Source organism: Talpa occidentalis, unplaced genomic scaffold, assembly GCF_014898055.3.
Source record: "Talpa occidentalis isolate TD23 unplaced genomic scaffold, MPIMG_talOcc4v2.1 talOcc4.3, whole genome shotgun sequence".
NCBI classification, from domain to species: Eukaryota; Metazoa; Chordata; class Mammalia; order Eulipotyphla; family Talpidae; genus Talpa; species Talpa occidentalis.
In genome coordinates, this window is record NW_023603184.1 from 40,446,914 (window position 1) to 40,474,373 (window position 27,460).

General features: G+C 41.3%; 1 protein-coding gene across 1 annotated transcript in view; it reads right to left on the minus strand.

The window, feature by feature from the left end:
• MAP6 (microtubule associated protein 6) overlaps positions 1 to 15,561 on the minus strand; it is a 70,363-nt gene extending 54,802 nt beyond the window's left edge. The window contains exon 1 of the mRNA XM_037522983.2: positions 14,562 to 15,561. Within this exon, the coding sequence (XP_037378880.1) occupies positions 14,562 to 15,526 (965 nt within the window). The 5' untranslated portion in view covers positions 15,527 to 15,561. The remainder of the gene's footprint in view (positions 1 to 14,561) is intronic.
• Positions 15,562 to 27,460: the final 11,899 nt, after the last annotated feature.

Genomic DNA, 27,460 nt, shown 5'->3' on the forward strand with positions numbered 1-27,460 from the left:
TTTCAACATTCATTTCTGATAAAAATGCTGGGTAATGGGAATAGAAGGAACATATCTCAATATTATAAAGGCCATATATGAGAATCCCACAAGTTAATATCATACGCAATGGTAAAAAGACTGAAAGCTTTTGCTCTAAGAACGGGTACAACACAAGGATGTCCACATTCACCCCTACTTTCCACATATTATTGGAAGTCCTAGCTAGAAAATTAGGCAAGAGAAAGATACAAAAAGAATCCAAATTGCAAAAGAAGTAAAACAATCACTATTTGCAGGTGACATGATAATATACATAGAAAACCCTAAAGACCCCTCTAAAAAACTAACTGAATAATAAATCAGTATAGTAAAGTGACAGGTTGCAGAATCAATTTACAAAATCAGTTGTGTCCCTAAATGCAAACAATGAGCTAGAAGAGAAAGAAATCAAGAAAACAATCCCACTTATAATCACAACAAAAATAATTAAATACCTGGGAGTAAGCTTAACAAAGGAGGTGAAGGAACTATACAATGAAAATGATGAGACATTGTCAGAAGAAACAGAAGAAGACACAAAGAAATGGAAAGATATTTCTGCTCATGGATTGTTAAAATGTCCATCTTACCCAAAGGAATAGACAGATTTAATGCAATCCCTATTAAACTTTCAAAACTATTCTTTAAAGAAACAGAACAAACATTACTGAGATTCATAAAGAACTACAAAAGGTCCCCAAGAGCCAAAGCAATCCAGACAAAAAAGAAGAATGGTGGTATCATATGTCCAGACTTCCAACTATACTACAAAGAATAGTACTACATAGATTATAGTACTACATACTACAAAGAATATACCACAAAGATTACTGTAGTAAATCAAAATAGTATATTACTGAGTAAATAGACATATAGACCAATGGAATAGAATTGAGACCCCAGGTACAAACCCAAACTTATATGGACAGTTAATTTACAACAAAGGAACCAAGAGTATATACTGGAGAAGGGAAAGTCTCTTCAACAAATGGTGTTGGAAAAACTGGACAGCCACATGCAAAAGGATGAAGCTAGACCACTGACTGATATCCTATGCATATACAAAAACTAACTCAAATGGATTAGAGAATTGGATGTAAGATTAGAAATCAGCCTCCCTGGTGGCGCAGGGGTTAAAGTCTCAGTGCTATCAAGCTATTGCCAGCCATTGCGGCATGAGTTCGATCCCTGGCCACAGAGCTGACCCACATGGCACAGCAGACTGCTCCTGTCTTGCCTGCTGTTCCCGCAGCAGTGTATTTCAGTGGATCCACCTGTTCTGTTCCCTACTCTGTCTCTGGTGAATCCTCTCACCCTCCCATACCTCTGGTGGTGTTTGTATGTACAAAAATTTTTTAAAAAAGATTAGAAACCATAAAAATACCTAAAAGAAAACATAAATAAAATACTCTATGGCATTGGCTTCCAATGTTCCTGGGGACTTGACTCCAACAGCAAAGGAAAGAAAAAACAAATGGGATTATATCAAACTAAAAAGTTTCTGCACTGTGAAAGAAATGATTATAAAAATGAAAAGATACTCTACTGTGTGGGAGAAAATAGTTGCACATCATAAGTCTGACAAGGGGCCATTATTCAAGATCGAAGAACTTATATAGTGCAACAACAAGAAACAAAGAGCCCAATTTAAAAATGGGCAGAAGAACTAAATAGACACTTGTCCATGGACATCTACATGGCCAACAGGCACATGGAAAAATGCTCATCATCACTTTTCATCGTGGAAATGCAAATCAAAACCAAAATAAGATACCAACTCACTCTCGTGAGAATGTCCCATAATAAAAAGACCGGTAACAGCGAGTGCTGGGGAAGGCCTGGAGAAAAGGAAACCCTTGTATACCAATGATGGAAATGTAGACTGGGTCAGTCCCTAAGGAAAAATTCCTCAAAATATAGATCTGCCTTATGACCCAGTAATCGCACACCTAACTATCTATCCTAAGGATGCAAAAACAATAATTCAAAGGGATATATGTGTTCTGATGTTCATCGCAGCACTATTTGCAAAGGCCAAGTTACCAAAACAACTTAAGTGTCCAAAGATAGAAGAATGGATTAAGAAGATGTGGTGCAAATACCCATTAGAGTACTACTCAGCTATAAAAAAAAAAAAAAAGATGAAATCTTGCGATTTGTAACAACATGGAGAGATCTGGAGGGGTAAGTAAAGTAAATTAGGTCAGAAGGAGAAAGACAAATACTAGATGATTTTACTTATAAGTCAAATATACAAAACTAAACAAAGAGACAGAAAATCAAAAGCAAAACAAACCCTAGAAAACTGACTATAGATGTGAAGCTACCAAAAGGGGAAGGTGGAGAGAGAGAAAGAAACAGAGAAGGGACAATCATGGGTGTTTTAGTGTTTGGCCTGGGGTTGTAACATACATCTGAAGAGGTGTGAACCTGCACTCCCAAATCATCTACGAGGTGGTAAATCACTGCTACCTCCATAAAAATAATACAATTAAAGGAAAAAAATATGAGGACATGATCTGCCATGATGATTAACATCCTAAGAACTTGAAATAACATTGTGACCTGAGACTAGAAAATAAATAGTTTTAAAAATTAAAGAAATAATCCAGTCAAAAAATGGGCAGAAGAGCTAAAAAGAAACTTCTCTGAAGAGGAAATGCAAATGGCCAACAGGCATATGAAAAAATGTTCAACATCACTTGTCATCAGGGAAATGCAAATCAAAACTACCATGAGATACCATCTTACACCAGTGAGAATGGCACATATTAAAAAAACTAGCAACAACAAATGTTGGCAAGGGTGTGGAGAAAAAGGAACTCTTCTGCACTGTTGGTGGGAGTGCAAACTGGTCCAACCACTGTGGAGAGCTGTGTGGAGATTTCTGGACCTACTAAACATAGAGCTTCCATATGATCCAGCAATTCCACTCCTAGGTATTTACCCAAAGGACACAGAAACATCCATTCCAAAGAACACCTGCACCCCTATGTTTATAGCAGCACTGTTTACAATAGCTAAGCTTTGGAAACAACCCAAATGCCCAAAAATAGATGACTGGATCAAGAAGATGTGGTACATATATACCATGGAATATTACTCAGCATTCAAAAAAGATAAACACATGCAATTTGCAGCAACATGGATGGCACTGGAAGGGATCATGCTCAGCGAAATAAGCCAAAAAGAAAAAGAAAAATACCGGATGGTCTCACTCATAGCAGGGATCTAGAAAACTTAAATAAGGGACCAGGAAAACGAATAACTATAAGAAAGTGAAAATCAAAATCAGCAAAAAACTACGAACCAGAGACACTTTTAGGGGGCGGGGGTGGGAGGGGAGGGATTGGGGTCAGAATGGGGGGGCTGCAATTGTATGGGGAATATAAAAATAAAATTTATTATTAAAAAAAAATAAAGAAATAATGAAAAATAGGACACTATGAAAAAATGGTAGGTTTTAAAAATAAAATCAAATAAAACTTCTAAAAATGAAACACAAAAATGAAAAATTCAGTGGATAAGGTAAAATCATATTTGAGGAAATAAGTGATATATTGAGAAAATTACCCAGAATGAAGCACAGAGTAAGATATATGAAAAATAAGAAATAGTGATTGAAGGAAGTTATAATGAGGGGACTGTGCCTTAGATAAGTTCCAGTGAAGTGAATAGAGAAAATGGAGCAAGGCATTGCTCAGAGACACAGGCTGAATTGAAAAAGTAATGCACCTCCAAATTCAGGAAAATAATGAGTTTCAAACATGATACATAAAATAAAAACAAATCCATGCCTATATGTATTATAGTTAACTGTGAAACAGCAAACACAGAAAAAGAAACTTTAAAATAAAACAAGGAAGAAAACTTACATAGAAAGGAATGACTATTAGAGTGATAACAGACATTGTGGGCAACAGCAGAGGCCAACATATGGTGGAATATCTTCAAAACACTGAGAAAAAAATTACTTTCTTTTTTTTTTTAAATTAACCATTTTATTTTATTATTTTTTAAAGATTTTATTTATTTATTTATACAAGCACTGGGTACAGTCAGAAGCGCGGGAGGGTGAAAGAATTCGCTAGAGCGGGTAGCAGAGCAGGCAGAAGGACCGAAGTACACTGCTGAGGGGAGCAGCGGGCGGCAGGAGAGGTCTGCGCGCCATGTGGGACCCTCCTCCGGTGGCCGGGGAGCAGCCAGGGATCGAACCAGCGCCTCAGAGGCTGCGGGTAGCCAGCACTCAACCGCTGGGCCACTGGGGAGGCCCAGAGAAAAAATTACTTTCTACCTACAATCTTCCCTTAGCTAACTATCGCGAAAACCTGAGGGAGAGAGAATGATATTTCAGACAAAGGAAATACTTTTAGAAGGCAAGAGTGGAATTCAAAAGCAACGGTGAGGTAAATGTTACTGCATATTGGAGGCAAGTGTAAGTAAGCATTGCTACCACTCCCAGAAGAAGCCCACACAAATCATCATAGCAGCGAGGGACTAATACTATTTCACAATGGTGACTCCTGTACCTTGTATTCTTGGTTGCTATGAGAGATGGGTTGGTTACCCATTATATGTGAGGACAAAGAGACTCACACATAGATCAGAGGCCTGTTGCTTTTCAATTGTAAGGAAACAAGAGAGCATCTATGTCATTTGGGAGGAAAAAATGATGTGCTTAATAAGGCATGGCCAACCAAGCATTCTAGGCACTCTGTTCGGGATGTTACTTGTTACTTAAATACAAAGTCTGAAATGTAGCACAGTACTCTATCCTCAACAATATACAGATTGGTAAACTATGTCCCATGAGCCAAATCTGGTCTTCCACCTGTTATGTTCTGCTGTGAGCTAAGAATGATTTTTGTAAATAAACATTTGCCATCAATTTGATGAAAGGGAACCCTAATTTTGAATCCCATTCCAGCAAATGCTATTCCCTAAAAAAATCTACTCTCCTCATTAGTAGACCTCTACTAAAAAAAAAAAAAAATTGTATTTTGTAAATTGTATTTTGAATTTCAGCAATAAATTTTTTTGGAAATTTGTTCTCTCTTGTTATATAACATATAAGGGACCGCAAATCCCTTTACAGAAAGTTTGCTGCCCACTGACTGATAGAGACCTTTCCAGACTCACCTCCCACTGTATCACTCCTCACAATGGGAACGTTTGTTATATCTGAATATCTGTGGTTCCCCAAATTCACATCTAGCTCCCCATACTCCAATAGTGCCTTCCACCTGGATTGTGTCACCTCCTTGCCTACCTGAAGCCAGACTGACATTCCAAGGTCTATCTCAGATGACTTCCTTTCTAGAGTTCTCCTTTGAAGTCAAAATTACTCATAAAAATTACTAAAAATTACTCATAAAAAAATCTTTCTGACAGCATTTCATGGTTTTCTTCCCAGAAAGTCTGTGTGTACACAGAGGCCTAAAGTACTTCTTTATATTTGACACACTGGGGTAATAATGATGATTACAGTATTGCCATTTATTTAGAGCTTACTATGGGTTAGGCACTATGCTAAGTGCTGTATGGACAGTGTTCATTTGTTCAAATAATATCTACTAAGCATCTCTCAAATATTATGTACTAAGCTTGGTGCTCAAATATTATGCACTAAGCTTCCAATGATAAACAGGAAGGTAAGAGAGTCAAGACTTAATAGAATGTTAAATCTTCAATAACCTTGCAAGATAGGTATTATAGGTTCTGTGTTCCACCAATAGGAAAGCAAAATCAAAGATAGTAGGTTAAGTAACTCGCTCAAAGTCAAAGCCCCAAATTAAGCCAGGCATCTGAGAGGAGCTGGAAACACCAGTAAGAATTGCATTCTTAAATGCCTTCTTTGTTCCTGTCTATTGTTAAAGACCCCTACAAAGGAGTATCTAGTGCTTAATCTTTTTCCTTTCCAATGGAATTAACTCCACTCTGTTGACACACTGTGCAGATATACCTCTTCCAGACTGATGCTGGAAGTAGCCTCTGATTCAAACTGAGGGCTGAGTCAGACCCTCCTTTCCTCTACATCTCCTCAATATCTTGCGTGTATTTCTATTATTGCACTTACTGCTATTACCACAATTCTCTTAGCATGTGTTTCTCTCACTAGAGCAGGAGTTCCTTTAGGACAGGTACTATTTACAATTCATTTCATATCCCCAGGTCCTAGCACAGTGCCTGATACAAAATATATGAGAGATGTTTACTGAATGAATGAAAGACTTTCACTGGTAACCTATTCTACTCCACAGGGGACATGCACTGGGGACAAGCACTATCTCCATCTTTCTCATCACTCGGAGATACTATAACTATCAGTATTTTACTCATGAGAAAAATAAAGGCTTTTCCAAGGTTGCACAGATTTTAAGTTACAGAAACATGATTCAAACCCAACTTTAATGGTCACCAAATCCTTCACAGGATACCAAGATACCTTCTGGAACTCATAAAACCATATAGTGCATGAATCTTCCAAAAGAATTAATCAGTCCTTCTGCTGTCCTTAGAAGACTCTGGCTCCTGATTTTAATCCTTATCCAGTACTTTACATACTTGCATTCCAGTTACCTCCCTGCCAAGATAGCAATGTCCCATGAGCAGGGATCCATGTTCTTCACCTTGAATCTTCATAACTCATGGCCCTAGCCTCTGCATGCTCTCAAGATGCTGCACTGAACTGGGAATAAAAATAATATTAAGCCCACTGCATTATTATTATTACTATATTATGATCAAATAAATTCAACCTAATTCCCTGCTTTTATAGTATAAGCCTCTTTTACAATGAACTAAAATCCCTGAAGGATTGGGAGGATTTAGGAAGGAGAAGAGGACAGCAGGAAGGAAAACTGTGAGCAAAATCCAGCAGCAGTTATATGTGGGGCTTGTCAAGGCCCAGCTCAGACTGTGATTTGGCCAGATCATCTGCTGGGGGCCCATGCTATTAATATGCAACCAGAAATGAGAATTCCCAGGAAAAAGCATCTGGTATGAGTTGAGAGCAGTGGGCAAATGCACAAGAAACACTCGATAGGTCAGATTCCAGAAGACCTTGATAGCAGGCTGAGATGACTCAACCTGGCTCTGGTGGGGATGGGGATCCACGGAGAGTTCAGGGTAAGAAGTAGTGAGACCATCCACCCCTCACCCACTGCAGAAACAGGTTGGTGGAGGAAGACGGTACGGGTTTAAACGAGTGGGGGCCAAAAAGGCAGCAGAAAGGATGGGAGGAAGCAGCCTTCCTGGTAGGAATGGCATGTTGAGTCAGGAAGACATGGCAAGGTTCTGCTGAGCTGCACAAACAGGCAGCGCTGTGGGCTAGGAGAACCAGGATCCTGAGCCTGCTGGGTCTTGTTGTATGATCTCAGTCCCCAGACCTCCCTGACTCTTTCATCCTCACCTTTACAGAGAGAGGCTTTTGCCTTAAAAGGTGATTATAAAGTCTAAATAAAAAGCAATTGGCACAGAATAAGCACTCAGCAAATGAAGCTGAAACTCAATTATGTCTCTGTGCTAACTTTCTGCTTATTTACACTCGGCCATTGTCATCTTTCACCTATTATTAAGGAGCTAAGAAGATTACAAAAAGGCACTCTAGGATATGTCACAATATGGGCCAACTTTCTGAAGCCACTGCATGAAATGGACAGTGACCACAGCAAACAGCTGAGCAGAGAAGGGAGTGCTGCTGGGAGGATTTGTGGTGGGTTTTGTGGCTTCAGGCCTGGCCCCAAATTTCCCACCCAAAGAGGTTATACCTGGTAAGGTCCTGCAAAATCTTCTTTACTCAGTTCAGAACAAATACACATTGACAATGGATGATTATAGGCTAAGGGAGGACAGAGAAGAGTCCGATTATACAATACACATGTTGGGCAGCACCTGTGGGTAACACACAAGGCCAGAGACAAGGGAGGTGAGCGACTGGGACAATGTCTCACTTCTGGATGGGGCAGCACACAGGACCCAACTGACTCTTCCACCCACCCCTGAAATGTCACTTGCTGGGCGCTGGGCTCTGGGCTCAGCATTCTCCTCCATCCTGACACCTATGGGTCTAATGCTAATTTTTTCTATTCCCTTTCATGGATTTTACCTCCTCCTATGGCTTTAATAATATCCATGGGGTGTTGCAAATCTATATTAAGGAAACATCAATACAACTAATCATGAAAAAAATGGAGAAGGTACAAAAAAGGACATAACTGCAAATAAGTATATTATTTTTAAAATCTGTAAGAAAATGCTGTGATCAATAGAATGTGTATAAATTTAGAAATTAGAAGAAATGTAAAATTTTCAGTTACTAAAAACATCAATTATGAAAATTTCTCAAGGAATATAAAACTTGAATAAATGAATCACTATTAGAGACATCAAATTGGTAGGAAAAAATCCATGTATGTAAAAGACACCAGGTTTGCATACCAAGCTTTATAGGAGAATCTTATCAAATATTTAAAGATCAGCTCTTGTTACATGAATTTTTCCAAATAACTAAAAATTGTTTCTATTTTATAAACATAACTTTGACCCCAATATTGTACAAAACCAATATAAAAATATAAAAGGGGGAAACTATACAAATTTCACTTACAAATATGTACACAAACATTTGAAATAAAAAATAAGAAATCAAATCCAGTATCATAAAATATATTTTTATCTAAGCCAGGTTTTTCCCAGGAATTCACAAATGGTTTAACATCAGAAATATCTATTAGATTAAAAAAAAAAAAACATATGATCATCTCAGTTGATGCACGAAAACCGCTCAATAAATTCAACACCCATCCACATTTTTAGAAGTTCCTAATAAACCAAAATAAAGAGAAATTTCTTGGGTATCCCTGTTGGCCTAGGGGTTAAGCCTCAGTGCTACCAGCACGAAGGCCCACCCACAGTCTGAGTTGGATCCCTGGCCAGGGAGCTGACCCACATGGTGCAGCAGACTGCTCCTGTTTCCTTGGCTGCTCCCTCAGCAGTGCATTTCAGTAGCTCTCCCTGTTCTGCTCCCCACTCTGTCTCTAGTGAGTCCTCTCACCCCCACACCTCTGGCCTGCACACCAGTTCTTGTATGCATAAATAATTAAATAAAACCTTAAAAAAGAGAAAGAGAGGTTTCTTAATTTGATATGAGCCTATCATAAAAACACAGAGCAACCTCATACTTAATGGCAAAAGTTTAGAAGCATTCCCAAGCCCTAGACAAAGACACCTGCTATTACCTACTAGCAAGTCGCTAAATGTCCTAACCATGCAGGAACAGAAAACAAGATATATAGATACTGGAAAGGAAGATAATAAATTGGTATTTGCTAACAACATACATTACCTCACAAACAATTCAAGAGAGCCTCTAGACAAAACTAATGAGAGAATGTGGTAAGGTTGTTGAATGCAAGATTAACATACAAAAATTAAGTCTCTGAGAAATAACAATTAAGAAAATGTATTAAGAGATACTTTCCACAATATGAAGAATACTTAAAAATAGCTTAGATAAAAGAGAAAATGATAGTGAGGCATTAGCTCAGCTGGAATAGAACAAGAGAGCCCAGAAAAACATCCAAGCTGACATGACCCTTAGGTGACAGAAGAAATATTAATGGGGATAATAGAAGGGGAAGGATGAACTTTCAAAAGGGATATTGGTATAAATAACTTTCCAGATGGGAAAAAAGAAAATTCCATAAAGTTACCTCATTCCATAAGGTTGAAATTCAGTTAGATCATTAAAGACTGAAATATAGAAAAACAAAACATGAAACTTGTTTGCATGACTTTTGTACAGAAAGTCACAAAATATAAGTGAAGGACATAGAAGACTTAAATGAATGGCAAAAATAAATGGCAAATGATACCATGTTGAAAATGGGGAAATTCAGTACCTTAGAGACAACAAATCTCTCCGGTGTTTTCTTAAGTCTAAAGTTTACCTGCATCAAAATACCTAGAATGACTGTTAAAATGCAGATTTTAGAATCCATTTTAAACCTATTGAATCAGCATATTTGAGGATAAAACCCAGGAATCTGCATTTTAGAAAGTTCTCCAGGTGATTCTTTTGTGTACTAAAATATGAGAATCTTTGCTTTAGGGAAGTAGGTCATACCTAAATGGCATGTTGAATGACTTGGGACAACTTTTTAAAATTCAGGTGCCTAGGCTACACCCCAGGCTCATTAAATCAGAATTTCTGGGCAAGGCCCCTATACATCAGCATTTTTAAAGTTCTCCAGTGACTCCAATGTGCATCCAAGGTTGAGGACCTGGGTGAAGGGGCAGTGAGAGTCAGATCTGCTGCCCTTCCTTGTCTGAACATTTTACCTCTTGTGATAATGCAGCAGGATTTAGACTTATCTTGATTAAGGAAGACACATAAATTCAACAAAATGAAACTGAACAAAAGTGAATCAACATGTGGGTGAGTAAATGTTTCGCCAAACTCTAAAAACTCCATTGGATTCAACAAGCTTCTATGGCAACTAGACACAATGTTATACATATACTGTGATAGAGGGATAATACACTACACAGAGATGAACAGAATATAGGCCTTCTCTTCATGATCTGGTAGAAGAGGCAGATATGGACAAAACTATCTTACAATCAAGCAGACAATGAGAAGTGTACAGACTATTAAAAGGGAATAAAAGAAAAATAAATTCTCAATGGCAGGAACTAGGAAAAGGTCATTGAAGATTCATTAGCAGAGACTGGAACTTACCCAGGAGGAAGCTAGGGACCTGAGGAGTTACTCTATAGATATAGAACAATTCTGCACAATATAAGCCATGGTAGATGGGCCTTTCTCGAAGCTTTATGGAAGACTATAGGACAGATATAAAAGGTTCCTTTTCTTCCTGATTTCCTTGTAACTGCTCTCTTTTTTCCCAAGTATTTTGCCTCTGGTTTATTAATTCTACACCCTGGTGTCTCATCTAATTTCTTCCAGGAAAAAGTCTCTCATTAGCATTTCTATGGGGAGCACCTGCTCCCCCATCCATCCCTATTAACGGATGGCTAAGGCAATGGGGTAGACTGAGAAGGGAATTTTAATCCTCTCCTTATGACTCATCTGTTTTCTAATTGAGAACACTAGGTCTAAAGTCACAAATGGCTGCCCAGTGAAGTCCATCCTTAACATTAAAAATGATAACAAAGACATGTTTCTCAATTTTATAATGTTATATAATACAAATGTATTCAAAATAATCAACTTTATGACTGTGAATAATTCTAGAGATAAACTTGCACTGAGATACCACTTAAATGCAAAAATCCCAGGCTAGTGAGGATAGGTCATGAATAAGATGAATTGTTGAACAGGGAACGTTTCTCAAAACCATAGCTCGAAAGGATATTTCATGTTATATGCCAACCGTATACTGTAGGGGAAAACCGTTTAGCACATATATGACTCTGGATAGTAAGTGTATATTTTCCATTATATACCGATATATTAAGCTGCTAGATTATGTAGTCTTTCTCTCTTTAAGCAAACCGCGCACACTAATGTCATGTGACAGATGTCATTTGTAAAGCCCATGAGATGAACCAGTCACCATGGTGTAAAACACCATGATTTATGTAGAGTGGCAGAAGAAAAGGGTTTATAAATCAAATTATCATTGAAATGGAACCAACTTGGCTTCAAAGGTAATGGAACGCTCATCTACAGCAGACATGAGGAGATATTCAGAATCATAACAAGGAAAATATGTGAGACAATAGGGAAGGAAAATCAATGTTCTAGGTAAGACTATAATTTACATGCATTTTTCTTTATAGTATCTTTGATGTATCGGTTATCTTATTTCTTCATATCTCTGCTCACCTAATGTGCATTTCCCTATTATTGGTTAATTGTCTTCTGAAACAAAAAATACGAAATTTCACATCAAATTTGTCATGCACTTAAAGTACCCATTAGAGAAATCAATGTCTCTTAGCAACACTCATTGTCTTAATGTTTCAAAATTCTTCTAATTATACAGTAAAATAGAACTGTTGGCCCCAAAGTCATATGCATAATTAAATTTTATAGAAGACCCAAATTAGAAAAAAATATTTTTAAGGTGCCCAGAGATTTTTCTGGACAGGTTGATGGAATTTTGATAACCACTAAAAATAATCATTTTCACCAGCTGTGACAGCATAACCTAATCAGTATGTGTATAATTAATTCTACCTTAAAGCATGGCATGTTTATTGCACAGTTGAGGTGTTGTCTAGGGGAAAGAAGCTACACAGAACAAAGGTAAAACCCAAAATACTGATTGTGAGTTGCATCTGAAGGGTGGGGCATTCCCTGATGGTCTGGATAATCAGCCATGGACAAAGTAAGTCCTGCCAACTTGGAAACATAAACTGAGTAGGATCACCCAAGAAGAATTGAAAATCAAGGAAACACTCTTGATTGGTAAGGCTACATGGAGTTGAAGAGAGGTAGCTCCTACTTGGTGGATGATAAAGTTCTACCCATGACAGAGTGGTAGGACAGGATGAAGCCAAACCAGAAATCTGTGATGTTGGGCCACCTTTAGGGTTCTCAGGAATCAAGGACCTTGTAAACAAGAAAGCCAATGCAGAATCACAAAACTACATCTTGGCTTTGTTTTTTTATGCCCTTTACTTATTTTCTTTCTTTCTTTTCTTTCTGCTCTTCCCTTGGTGGCAGCCTAAAAATATTCTGAAAATCCCACCTCCAGATTGCTATGAGCCACGAAATATGACATATGTCCTTGCCTGACCCAGAGCTTTATTTTCAACTGTGGTGGAAATAACAACAAACCATGAGAGATGCCAGGGGGAGGTGGAATTCAGGAAGAAGTAGGAATCAGTTAATTAGTGTTCCCTTCTCATTGTGAAGTCCTTTCCAGAGTTAAAATTGGGGGTAAGGGTGTAGACTTTGTTTTAACAAAAGAGGCTATCTATATAATGTTATAAACCAACATCACCGCAATAAAATTTTATTTTTTTAAAAACAAGATGTCTATTCTATTCTTTCCTCAGCATATGAGGGTTTTATCATGGCCCCTGGAGAAGGACATCAGTCTGACATGAAGTGACATATAGGGTCTTGGCAAAAGACACTAGCTCTGCAGTCCTCTTGACCACACCCTCCTGCAGGAAGGAGGCAACTGGCTGTGGCATTGATGAAGAACCCCATAAGTCACATTTTGAACACCTCTAACTCAATTACTCATCATGCACATCTGCTTCTCCAGAGAACCCAAGCCCAATGATACATATTCAGCGTCAACAGTGATCTTAGGTCATTAATTTGGGTTGAAACATAAGGGCAAAATTGAAAGGTAAGCATTGAGAAATACATACAGGATGGATAAAGGATGAAAAAGGCAGCTGAAAAAGCTGAGGCTGCAGCATGGGGAGAATTTGAGACAGAGACACGGGGAGGAGGGGATATGAAGAAGGAGGGGGTTGAAAAATGCCATTGTTTGAAGACATTAATTTATAAGGAATTTAAAAGTGATAAAGAGGTTCTTGGGGGCAAGAGAATAAGAAACACATCTGGAGAACATAAAGGGAAAAGAGAAAGGAGATGTATCAATAGGGCAGAAGGTTGGACGTATTCAGGAAGTGGAAATCAGAATAATGAGGCATGTAAAAGGTCAGAATGGAACCAAGACATGTAATCACCTACTATGTGCCAGGCACATCGCTCTTCTTGATTCATCTCATTTACTCTTTACAATGTCTAGCACAATGTCTGACATACAGTAGGTGCTCAAACCCATGCTGAATATTTAATATTAAATCAATAAATGTAAGAACAATTCTAAGAGAACAATCTATTATTAATCGCATCTTACAGATAAGAACCCGAGGCCCAGAAAGGTTAAGAAATTTGTCTACTGTGTCACAACTCACAACAGGCATAAAGAATGTGACTTGAAAGCCCAAGTGTCAGAAGAGGGAGGGTGATCTCTCAGTGCCCTGCAGGGACTCTAGAAAAGGGTGTGGTGTTTGGGTGTCTCTCAGTGACTCAGAGAGGGGAGGAAGTGGACTGGGCTAGGAAGGAGGGGAAATCTATGAAACAGAAAAAGAATCCTGTAAATACTTTGGGGAGGATGGGACTCTATGGAAAGTCACAAAGCCTGTGGGCAGCAGCTGAGTCAGCAAAGGGCAGTACCCAGACTAACACAGCCAGTGAGTTGGGTGGGGCAGAATGGAAGCGCAGCCTGTGTGGAAACCGCAGAGGGTCTCTGTTAGGCAGACAGGGGTCCGAAATGGGGCGGGACTGGGAACAGGGCAGCTGAAGGGTGAAAGCGAAGACCTGGGCAAGCGGGAATGGACAGTGCCAAGTTTTCAAAAAGAGAAAAGCAAAAGAGAAGTAGCCTGCCGGAGGAAGTCTGGTCTGCGCTGGGGAAAGGGTGTGGCCTGGGATGGCGGGTGGGGGCGGGGAGGCTGAACATGAGGTCTGCGGTGCAGACACAAAGCCTGGGGCCTTCTCTGAGGGGACAGGGTGACCAGCCCCGTCCAGCCCCGGGCCCGGGTCTCACCTGTAGGAGCTGCCGGCCGCGCTCGCCACCTCCCGACGGATCTGCCTGTTGAGGGCGTCCGCAGCCTCGCGCCCCTTGCTGGCCTCGGACATCGCTGGCAGGGCCTGGACCGGGCCGGGGCCCTGGTCCTGGGCCTGGGCCTCAGCCAGGGCCTGGGCCTCGGCTGCAGGCAGCGGCGTCTGCTCCGGCCCCAGTCCCTCCGCGCGTCGCAACATCCAAGCGGGCCCCGCCTTCCTGCGAGTGTCGCGCACCTCGTCCCCTCCGGAAGGCTTTCCCGCGGCGGGGCCCGCCGACCCCCCGTAGGCCGCCTCGAGCTCGTGGGCCTCGGCAGAGGCATGCGCCGCCCAGCGCTCCTGGCTGGGCGGCCGGCGTCTGGACGCGCCGAGCATCGGAGCCGAGGCCGGGGAGGGCGTGGGCACCTGCATGGGCTTGGGGATCCAGGGGTGGTCCCCGCGGCGCGGCAGCGGCCAGGCGCGGAAGTCCTTCTGGTACTGGGTCTCGCGCTCGAAGGGCGCGTCCGAGGGCTGGTACTCGCTGCGCGGCCTGCAGCTGGGCTCCGGCCGCTGCACCTTCCAGGCGCGGTAGTCCTGGCGCATCACCGAGTCCGCGGGGCCGGCGCCGGAGGTGGAGCCGGAGCCCGCGCCCAGGCCCTGCCCACTTCGGCCGTGGGCGCCCGCCGCCTCGCGCTCGGCGCTGGGCCCGGGCGCCGGCCCGGTTGCCCGGGCAACTGCATCCGCCTCGCCCTGGGCCGGCTGCGTCTCTATGGCGACCGCGCGCGCCGAGAGGGGCGCGTGAGCCGGCGGTGCCTGCAGCGGCTGCGGCGCTGGCGGCTGCGTCGGGGCTCCAGGGTGCTCGGTGGCCTCCGAGTACTTGGTGAAAACCAGGGGCACGGCGATGTCCGCCTTGTCCAGCTGGTTCCAGAAGCGCGCGATGCAGCAGGCCCGCGTGATGCACGGCCACGCCATGGTGATCGCTGCAAAGCCGGCCTTTCCTCTGTCCTTTTGTGGTTCAAAGCAAGCCTCGAACCTTCCTTCAGCCCCCGGCCCTCGACCAGGCAACCTGATTCCCACTGTTTTATTTATTTTTTTTTTTCCCCCTCCCTCCTGGTCAACCTGAGCTCCTCGCCCTCCTCCCTCAGAAAGCACCTGGCAAGGTCGGGCTGGCAAAGCTGCCGCAGAGACAGAGTCTGTAAAGTCCCTCGATTACCGGCTGCAAAAGCCTTCCCAGCTGCCCTCCAAGGTCTTGAGATCGCAGTCGGCTGCGGGCACCGAAGGGGAGAGGCAAGGCGGCCCGGAGTCCCCTCGGGGTGTCTGGGGCGCGCCCCTCCCTGCTGCTGCGGCGGAGCTCAGACCCCGGCAGAGCGAGGCGGCCAGGCGAGGTGGCCCCGGACTTAAGCCATGTCGCAGAGGAAGGGCCGGGCGGGGTGGCCGGAGGATGCTGGACGGAGCTCGGTTCTCCTTCCCGCCGGCGTCCGTTCGCAGCTGGCCACTGAGCAGGCCCAGGGGGATCACCTCCTGCAGAGATCCAGCATTGCTGCAGCCGCCGCCGCGACTCGCAGTGATGCTGCAAGCACCGCCGCCGCCGTCTGTACTGCAGGGAGGCGGCCCCACCCTTTTCTGCCGTTCGGCAGGGGGAAAAAAATCCAGGGAAGATGCTGAGAGAAAGCGCGCTGCAGAAAAAAAATCACCTGCTGTCGTCAGAGCGCGCTGCTGGGAACGCGCCCTCTCTCCTCCTCCCTTCTCTCTGGCAGCTCCTCCTCCTCCGTTCCCAGGCAACAGCAGAATCTGGGGCCTAAGTGGGTTCAAATCCCAGGCTGGTGACCGCTTGTTTTCCTTACTGCTGGTTTCCCCCCTCCAGGAGCTTCAGGCTCCTTCCTCTTTTGCATAATAGGGCCAATCAAGGGGTTGAGGAGGATTAATTAATTAATATGTATATATACCCTGGTGAAATGTCTGTGCCAGAATAGATGCTTTTTTTTAAAGGGAGCTGCTGATATTAGCCAAAATTTGGGGGACAGATTTGAGCCCAGTCTGACACCTAATCCAACCAATTGACATTCTTACGCACAAGCCTAGCTCAGAGGTGTAGCGTTGGGAACCCTGGGACTGGGGGTGTCCTGGCTGACACTTGGGGGATCGTGTGTCTTAGAGTCTCCCAAGGACCCTCTAGTCCCTGTGCAACCCATGGGAAAGGCTGCGAAAAGAGTCCTGGAAGGGACCCACTTGGGGAGGCTGGGGGTGAGGGGGAAGCAGGGAGACAGTGTCCTAGGAAAGGGTGGTGCCTAACTGGTAGGGGCTTTCTCACCTATTCCAGCACCACTGGCTTTTGCTCTTCCCCAACCTGGGGAGGCAGAATAGATTTAGAAATCAGACACCTGGTTTGGTTCTGACACTCTCTGTGTCACTTGAGCAAGCTTGGTCACCCCTGGGCCTCGATCTCACTTGAAGAATGGAGGAATAGTCACCTCAAAGTGATTTAGTGAAGATGGTTAAGGCCTCAGAGCAGAAGCTGTGAGTGAAATCAAATCCACCTGGGTTCAGATTCTAGTATTTGCCTTCCTTTTGTTGTATGACTGAAGGCATATCATTGCAACTTCCTGCCCTTTAGCTTTCTCTACGAACAGGAGTATGCCCAGCATGCCCCAGGTTGTGCTTTGAAATCAATTCCCAATCTAAACACATAAATAACAACCTTTTTTTTTTTTAAACTTTAGAATTAAACAGGATGAGAAGACAACTCTGATTAGTCAATTATCTGCTGAACTTCCTCCTACTTGGGTCTTTGCCTCTTGGTGATTTGATTTGAGTTCCATAAACAAAATGATTTCTGGCACTGTTTTCAGCACAACATCTGTTTCTATAAAAGAACATAATCTTATTTGACCATTCCTTCTCCCAGTTCTACAGAACGACCTGAGGTTTGACTGAGGTCTTTCCAATAAAGATTTCTACAGCTAAAAAGAGGAATTAGAAATTGGAGGGTGGATTCAGCATCATTGAGATTCTCTTTCTTTCATTTAGTAAGTATAGTCTTCTACTGTCCACTCTATGCCTTGCACCTGTGGATACAAATGGATTCTAGCTCCATTGAAGGAGTGTGGTATGGGAGCACTAGGAGATAGACACACACGTAATTAGGAAACCATGTGGTCAGTATCACACAGGTTCATTCATAGGTACTGAATGAATGCCTAATAAAAGAGAAGTAGGAGTTCTCCTAGCAGAAGTGTAAGAGTGTTCTAGGCAACTTTATCATCAGGATCATCTCCCACATTCATTTATTTGGATTTGATGGGGATAGACAAGTCTGATGGTTATCCTTTGGGTGGCTTGCTCAGCCATCTATTTTGATGAAAATAACATCTTATTATTTGACTTTGGGGAACCATCCCTTTCCTACTTTCCACACGGTTTGGATGGGGTTAACCTTATGCAATTCACCTTCCTAGAGTAACTATGAGCCCCATACCTGTTTCCCAGGGCACTGCACCTCCCCTGGGCAAAAGTGACTATTTCAGTGATGAGCATGTGGCTCACATCAGAGCAGTAAGAGGAAATCCTAGAGTTCAACCGGAATATCTATAAAAAGCCCCCACCCTAATTTCTTTCTTCCCTCCCTTCCGCTGGAAATGCTAGAGTGAGAGACCATGAAGTTATAATGTTGCTAGGGGTGAAGCAAAAAAACCCAGAAGGCACAGGATGCTGATGATGTCCATGAAAAACTAATTTGTGGGCCTCCCTGTTGGCGCAAGTGGTCGATGTCCACAGCCTCTGCAGCGCCCGTTTGATTCCCAGCCGGCCAGGGAGATTCCCACATGGCACAGCAGACCTCTCCTGTCTCGCCTGCTGCTCCCCTCACCAGTGTCTTCGGTCCATCTGCCTGTTCTGCTCCCCGCTCTGTCTCTGGTGAATCTTCTCACCCTCCCGCACCTCTGCTAAACCCCAGCTCTTGTAAAATAAAATAAATCTTAAAAAAAAGAAAAGAAAAGTAAAACTAATTTGTTTCCAGAGCCCATTCTCCCCTCCTCCCTCTAGTTACCCAAGCCTCAGAGTTTTACCTGTGCTTTCGGTCACCTGGTCAGAAACTGTATTTCGTAAGGTCACTTACACAAAGAGCAAGCCTAAGTAGGCCCAAGACACAGAAGGGGCAATAGGAGACTAGACTTATCAAATGAAAAAAGGGGAGAGTCTCAATAATGCTGAGTCCACCCTCCAATTTCTAGTTCCTCTTCTTCTTTTTTTTTTTTTTTAAGATTTTTATTTACTTTGTATAGAAGAACTGGGGTGTAGGCCAGAGGGTAAGAGGACTCACCAGAAACAGAGTGGGGAGCAGAACAGGCAGAACCACCGAAATACACTGCTGAGGGGAGCAGCAGGCAAAACAGGAGAGGTCTGCTGTGCCATGTGGGTCAGCTCCCTGTCCAGGGATTGAACTCAGGCTGCTGCAGTGGGCCTCAGCGGGGTCGTGCTGAGACTTAACCCCTAAACACCAGGGAGGCCCCCTATTTCCTCTTTTTAGCGGTAGAAATTTTTATTGGAAAGACATCAATCAAACCTCAGGTAGTTCTGTAGAGGTGAGAGAATAGTCACATCAGCTTATGTTGTTTATAGAAACAGATCTTGTGATGACTAGAAAGTAGACTTTCGGACCACTTTTTTAAAAGAAGTTGCTTGAGTTCAACTTCATTTTTTTCCCTTTCTGTAGGGTAGAATTTGGACTTGGTAGAGTTGAATTACCATTTGGGTCACTAACATGACCATGATATGATGGTAAAAGACTGTTCTAGGGCCTCCCTGGTGGCACAAGGGGTTAAACACAGCAGCTATGAAACTAGCTGCAGCCTCTGCAGCACAAGTTCGATCCCCAGCCAGGGAGCATCCCACATGGCGCAGCAGACCTCTCTTCGCTCACCCACTGCTCCCCTCAGCAGAGTATTTCAGTCAATCTGCCTTTCTGTTCCCCACTCTGTCTCTGGTGATTCCTCTCACCCCCCGCATCTCTGGCCTGTACCCCAGTTCTTGTATGCATAAATAAATAAATCTTAAAAAAAAAAAAAGACTGTTCAGGTGCCAGGATTTAACCCTCGATAAAGGAGAGAAGAAATCTATCTTGCTAGACATCATGGGATGGTGCCTTGGATCACCTGTCTGCTTTCAGACTGTTGAGGGAGAAAAATACACTTTTCTCTTGTTAGAGTCACTTCTTTGGGGTGGGGGTCTCTGTTTTAGCATTTTAGTCATTTGAACATATGGACTTGTCCATTCTTGAACTAATTTGAGGTATATGAAAACAGTATAGAACTAAAATACTGGAAAACAGCATCATGTATGATAGGAGGGAGTGGTCAGTGTTAAAATATTCTGATGTCTCATTTGTTTGTGAGGAGAGTAGAGATCTTCATTAGTTTATTAACCTAAAATTTTTATTGACATTAAAATGCACATTAAAGGTAGGAAAAGGGCATACAGAAAAGTTTATTAAGGCCAGAAAGGGTGAAAAATAAGCAGTGAAAAAACCTGGCAAATAGCAAAAACAATATAAGGTGGTTGAAATATTTCTAAATATATTAGTGATTGGGGCAAATGTACATGGTCAAAATTATCTAGCTGAAAGACAGAATGTCAGATTGGAGGGAAATACAAAATCAAGCAAAATGCTTTTTTTTTTTTTTACACTATTTGCAAGAGAGATATTTAAAAATAATGACACATAAATATGGCAAAATGATGGGAAAAGAAGTCATATCATCATATCAAAATGACAAAATTGGTCTTAAAACAAAAAACATTGTTAGGGATAAAAATGGTCAATGCATAAAGATAGAAGAAACATTCAACCAGAAATTTATAACGTGATTTGCATTTAGTAATACAGTTTTAGAATATATAAGGCAAAACTTGGTCATATTTTAAGGAGAAATGCATCAGCATCTTTAGGTTTTCTTTAAAAACACATTTAAATACAAACAAAACACATAAAATGTTGCTAGGAATGTAGAAAATTTAAACAGTAAGCTTGATCTCTGCAAGTAGAGAATACACGTTCTTTTCAAATATAGTGGAATATACATAAATTGATAATTTCCTATTCCATAAAACAAATAAAAACAAATACCGAAGACTCATACAAATCACTTTTTCTGATGTTAAGTAATTAGAGAAACGCAAATTATGTTAACTAAATGATGTTAAGAACCAGTTACACAAGATGATCACAAACCTCCACATATTTAGAAATTAAACAAAGAAAATATACTTCTAAATTAATTTTCGGTTTTGCAAAAATTATAATGGATGTGAGATAGTATTCACAGCTGAAAAAAATGATAACATTGCATATCAATATTGTGGCATGCAGCTAAAAACAATATTCACAGGAAAATGTATAACCTAAGTACACAAAACATTAAAAAAAAACCACTAAAAATGCTCTAGTGATTAGACTCAAGAAATTAGAAATACAGAGCAAACCCAAAGAAAATGGAAGGGAGAAAACTGAAGAAAATAGCAAGATAACTAAATATAAAGCAATCATACATTATAGTACTGCCAAAAATTTTTTTTAAATAGATTTTTATATTTTAAATCTATGTTTTGTGTTATGGTGTGAGGTTGTGTTGTTGTCTACCCTTCTTCCTTATAGTTACCCCAAGTTATTTTGGTGTGGGTCAGCAGTATAGTTATCTTTTCTGATTTCCGGAAGTGGTCAGAGGACATGATTCTGCCCAATGAGGCCTAATCAGAAGACTGTCAGATTTTTCTAGAAAAATATTGGCTTTCCTGATAAGGTGTTTTCCTTTCTACCTTCCTGCATATCTTCTACTTTTTCTTTTCTGAAAAATGGACATGGGCTAGAGGTTACTCACCCCTTCTCAGCATGAGTTGACAAGCTTGAGAACTGATGCTGCAAGCTAAGTTTTGTGGAGGGACAGACAGAAGGAACCTGGACATGAATGACATCATGGGGTTGCTACACCTGCCTAGCTCTGAATTTTTTTCAATTTCTGTATTTGTTTTTTTCATTTTTAGAATTATTTTATGAGTGAAAATAAATCTATCATTGATAGATTACCTTCTTGTGTCTTGTAGCATAATGCAAATCCTAATTGATACAGATAAGGATATAATGTTTTCCATGTAAACTGCCAGTTCTTTAAGAAGTTATTTTAATAGTCTGTCCTTTCTTCACTAGTTGGTGATGCTTCCTCTAGTATATAATAAGTTTTCAGCTATCTTGGAGCTGTTCATTAACTACAAACATTCTGTTTTATTGGTCTTTTTATTTATTCCTGTGCCGATATTTTATTATTTAAATTTATTGTGTATCTTTTTATGCAGAAGTTCAAATCTCTCCTACTCCTCTTCTTGTTGTAAGCTGTCATTCACTTGTTCACAAGTATCTTTTGAGTACCCACTAGGTGCAGGCACTGTTTCACATTCTGGGACAAAGAATGGAACAAAATAGATAAAACTTATTTTTTCTCGCGGTGTTTCCAATGCATTGCAAGACTTTGCCCTCAGTTGACATTAATCTTATAGCCAGTTTGTCAAATTTTTGGAAAACTTTTATGAACCAAAAAGTTTTATGAAATGTTTTATGGAATTGCATTAAATTTATTGCATATCTTTTTTTTTAAAAAGAATATGTATTTATTTATTTTTAAAGATTTGTTTGTTTATTTATTTATACAAGCACTGGGTACAGTCAGAAACGCTGGAGGGTGAGAGAATTCACCAGAGCCAGAGCGGGGAGCAGAGCAGGCAGAAGGACCGAAGTACACTGCTGAGGGGAGCAGCGGGCGGCAGGAGAGGTCTGCGCGCCGTGTGGGACCCTCCTCCGGTGGGCGGGGAGCAGCCGGGGATTGAACCGGCACCGCAGAGGCTTCGGGCAGCTTCACAATCCGGCACTCAACCGCTGAGCCACTGTGGAGGCCCGAAAAATAATTATATGTTTAAAAGAAGTTGCAAAAATACTACAGAGAAGCCCCCTGTATCTGTAACCTAGCTTCTCCCAATGGTAACATGTCAAATAACTAAAGCACATTATGAATACACACAAAATGACATTAATACCATGCAAATAACTAGATGACAGACCTCACTTGAATTTCACCAAGTTTGCGTGCATTCATCTTTGGTATCTTTGTCTATAGTTCTTTGACTTTTTATCACATACAGTGATTTGTATAAACACCACCAGAATCCAGATCCAGGAGTATCTATCACCACAAAGGATCTCCCTTTTGTTACCACTTCATAGTCGCACCCTTCTGGGATTTCCCTGGTTTCCTGGGCAACCACTGATCTGTTTCCATCTCTGAATTTTTGACATTTGGGAATGGTCTATAAATGGATTGTGTAATCTTTTTAAAATTAATATAATTTTTAAAAGATTTATTTTATTTATTTATGCATACAAGAACTGGGATATAGGCCAGAGGTGTGGGTGGGGGTGGTGAAAGGATTCATCAGAGACAGAGTGAGGAGCTGAACAGGCAGACTGACTGAAATACACCGCTGAGGGGAGTACCAGGTGCAGCAGGAGAAGGAAAGGTCTGCTGTGCCATGTGGCTTAGCTCCCTGGCCAGGGATCCAACTCAGGTCACAGTGGCTAGCAATAGCTTGATAGCGCTGAGACTTTAACCTCTGTGCCACCAGGGAGGCCCTAGTGTATAATCTTTTGAGTGTCTTTCTGTCTCAGCACAACTCCCCAGAGTTCCACCTAAGTGATTACATTCATCAGTAGTTTGTCTGTTTATTGCTGAGTATTAATGCATTTATGGATATGCCACATTTTAACCACTCCTGCATGGAAGGACATTTGGGTTGTTTACAGTTTGGATTAAGTTAATCCAAATAAATTAAGTTACTCCAATAAATTAAACTGTTATTACACTCATATGCAAGTTTTTCGGTCAACATGCTTTTGTTTCTCTGGGATGAGTGCTCAGGCGTATGATCATAGTGTATGTTTAACTTTTTAAGAGACTACCATTTTTCTTCCAGAGTGACCGCACCATTTTATATTCTCACCAGCAATGGATAAGCAATCCAATTCTCTACATCCTTGACAGCATTTAGTACTAGCATTCTTTTTTATTTAAGCCATTCTCTAATTTGCATTTCTCCAATTACTAGTGATGTTGAACATCTTTTTTGTGCTTTTTTTTTTTAGATTTATTTATTTATACAAGAACTGGGGGACAGGTCAGAGGTGTGGGAGGGTGAGAGGATTCACCAGAGACAGAGCGGGGAGCAGAACAGGCAGACTGACTGAAATACACTGCTGAGGAGAGCAGTGGGTGAGGCAGGAGAGGTTTGCCACAGCATGTGGGTTGCTCCCTGACTGGCCAGGATTCAAACCCGTGCTGCAGAGGCTGTGGACAGCTTCAGAATGTGGCGCTCAACCCACTGCGCTACCTGGGAGGCCCCTTTTTTGTGCTTTTTTGAAATGACATTTTTTCAAGAGAATTTTATTGTATTCATGTTTATTGAGAAATATAAATAAATGGGTCAGAGAAATTAGTATAATATTAGAATTTTGTAGTATCCTTTGTAATTCATGATTCTGCTTCTACTTTTAATTTTTGTAATAGTTGGTTATATTTCTCATGTTTCTTTTTTTTCCCCTCCACCAAACCATCTGTGCCCATTCCCCATCTGCCTCACTTCCCCAGCCCCTCCACTCCTTGCCATATTCTCTCTAGTAAACATTATCTTCTTATTGCTGAGTTCTTTGGATGTAAATAGTTTTCTTGGGTATTTATATTCAACAGATGAGTGAAACCATCCAATATCTTTATTACAATTTTTGACTGATTTCACTCAACATAATCACCTCAAGATCCATCCATTTTGTCCCAAATGCCACCACTTCATCTTTCTTCAAAGCTATGTAATATTTCATTGATTATATATTCCACAATTTCTCTATACATTCATCTGTTGAAGCGCCCAAGGGTTGGTTGCATGACTTGGCGATCATGGACAGTGCTGCTATGCACATAGGTGTAGATACATCTTTTCATATTAGAGTTTTGATATTATTTGATGACTACCTCCTAGAGGTATTGCTGGATCATACGGAATTTCTGTTTTTATTTTCTTGTGAAATCTCCATACCATTTTCCACAGGTGCTATACCAACTTGCCTTCCCACCAACAGTGGATGAAAGTTCATTTTTCACTGCAACCTCACCAGCATTTGTTAATTCCATTCTTTTTTATATGAGCCATTCTCACAGAGGTGAGGTGGTATCTCAATGTGTTTTTTTTTTTTTTATAAAGAGGCATGTATTTTATTTATTTATTTGTTTGTTTGTTTGTTTGTTTATACATGCACTGGGTACAGTCAGAAGCGCGGGAGGGTGAGAGAATTCACCAGAGCCAGAGCGGGGAGCAGAGCAGGCAGAAGGACCGAAGTACACTGCTGAGGGGAGCAGCGGGCGGCAGGAGAGGTCTGCGCGCCATGTGGGCCCCTCCTCCGGTGGCCGGGGAGCAGCTGGGGATCGAACCGTCGCCGCAGAGGCCGCGGGCAGCTTCGCAACCCAGCGCTCAACCGCTGCGCCACGGGGGGAGGCCCCTCAATGTGGTTTTAATTTGCATTTCCCTTATAATAAGTGATATTGAACATTTTTATATGTCTGCAGGTTATCTGAATGTCTTCTTTAGAGAAGTGACATTTTTTGAATTATATATTTTGATGTAATTATAAACATTAAGCTTCTTGGATCTTTGCATGTATTGATCTCTATTCAGCAACTTTCTTAAACTCTCAATAGTTTTCATAGTTTAGAGATGATCTGGAAGTTGTTCACAAAGATGACATTTCTGCCTCCTTCTTTTACTTATACTTCTCATTTCTGTCTCTTATCCAATATCACCTAATGAACCTCTAAAATTATTGTTCCCGACTTTAATGGGAATGTTTCCAGTGTCTCATCATTAAGACACTGATGTTGATTTTTGGCATAAAATATTTAGAAACTATCCATCTATCCAATTGTACTAAGATTTTTTTTCAAAATCAAGTCTACATGGTGAATTCATCAAATGTATTTTCATACTCTTCAAACTTGATCACATCTTTCCTACTTTGGACATTTTATCTTTAAATATATTAATTGGGTTATTAATATTAAGCTTTCTTGCTTTTTTGGTATAGAGCCCATCACAACTTGGTGGTGGTATGGTGTTCCTTTAATATGTTTCAGAAGTCTACTGACAAAAATTTTAAGGGATTTTTTTTTTTATTAAACTCATAAATCACTTGGTCTGTTTTCTTTTTGCTGTGTCTTTATCAGAGTGGCCAATAGCATCATGACTCAATAAAAAGCAGTTAGATGCCCTCCTTTTCCAGGCACTGTAAAGTTTAAGTGAAATTGAAGTTATCCCTCTCCTAATGACTTGGGCTAACTCACCTATGAATGATCTGTCCTGGAGGTTCTCGGGGGTTAGTTTCTTGCCTACCTGCCAGAGGGGTTATACCATTCCTTTGTTTCAGACTCTTCAATGGCTTCCCACTGCTCTCAGAATAAAATCTAGACTGCTTACCATGGCCTTCAAGGTCTCTCAAGAACTGGCTCAAGTCTTTAAAAACCTCCTCTCATTTCATACCCCACAGTTCACTATGCTCCAGCTTCATTGGCTCTCATTCTGTTCTTTATCCAGCTCAGGGATCTTTGCACTTGCTGGTTTCTCTGCCTAGAATCTTTTTTCTGTTCTTACATTGAATGACTTATTCTTGTCCTTCAGGTCTTACTTAATATCACATCTTCAAACAAACCCAAACCCCACCCCATTTTCTCTACTGTAAGGACCCCCATTCTCTTTCATCATTCTGTTTATTTCCTTAATATATCACTTGTTACATTCTGTAATTATCGTCTTAATTTCTTATTTGCTTATTGTTTGCTATACCACCTTCCACCCACCATTGACTGTAAGCTCCTTTGACACCATTGACTGTAAGCTCCTTTGAGTACCTGAAGAGCTTGCCTGTCTTATTTCATCTGCTTCCATTCCCTGGAACTGTGTTTGATACATGGAAGATAGGAAAAAAAAAAAAAAAAAAGAAAAAGAAAAAAGAAAGAAAGAAAGAAAAAGGAAAAGGAAAAGGCAAGTGAAGGGGACACTGGGAAGAATAGTCTCATTGTGAGAAAAAGAGATATGAAGGAATAGCTCGGGTGGAATTCAGGTTTGATTGGTTTAGTTTTAGATGACAGCGAAGGGACCAAGTGGGAAGTTCTGATAGGCATTTTCAAGATTAAGAATGGAGTGAAGTGGGGAGAGTTTTGAATATAGATTTGAGAGTTATCCTTAATCATCTCTTAATGCACTAAATCACCCATCCACTCATCCATTAACCTGTCTCTTCCTCCTTCTGTCTGTGCATCCATGCATTCATTCATGGATTCAGATGGTAAACACTTTTTTTAAAAAAAATATTTATTTATGAATACAAGAGCTGGGTTGCAGGCAAGAAGTGTGGGAGAGGGTGAGAGAATTTAACAGAGACAGAATGGGGAGCAGAACAGGCAGAGCTACTGAAATACACTGCTAAGGGGAGCAGCGGGAAAGACAGGAGAGGTCTGCTGTGCCATGTGAGTCACCTCCCTGACTGGGGAATTGAACTCATGCTGCAGTGGCTAAGGGTAGCTTCATAGTGCTGTGACTCTACCCCTTGTGCCACCAAGGAGGCCCCAGACATAAACTTTTGAACAACTCATGAGTCAAGCCCTATGCACTGGGTGTATATTGTCTAATAGATTATCTCTGCCTTAAGAAGTTTAAGTCTGGAGGAGATGGGAGAGTAGTGGACATAAATAAATAATACACTGTAGTAGGCACTATTTTGAGGTAGTCATAAGTGCATTATACAAAGCATAGTTGAAAACATGT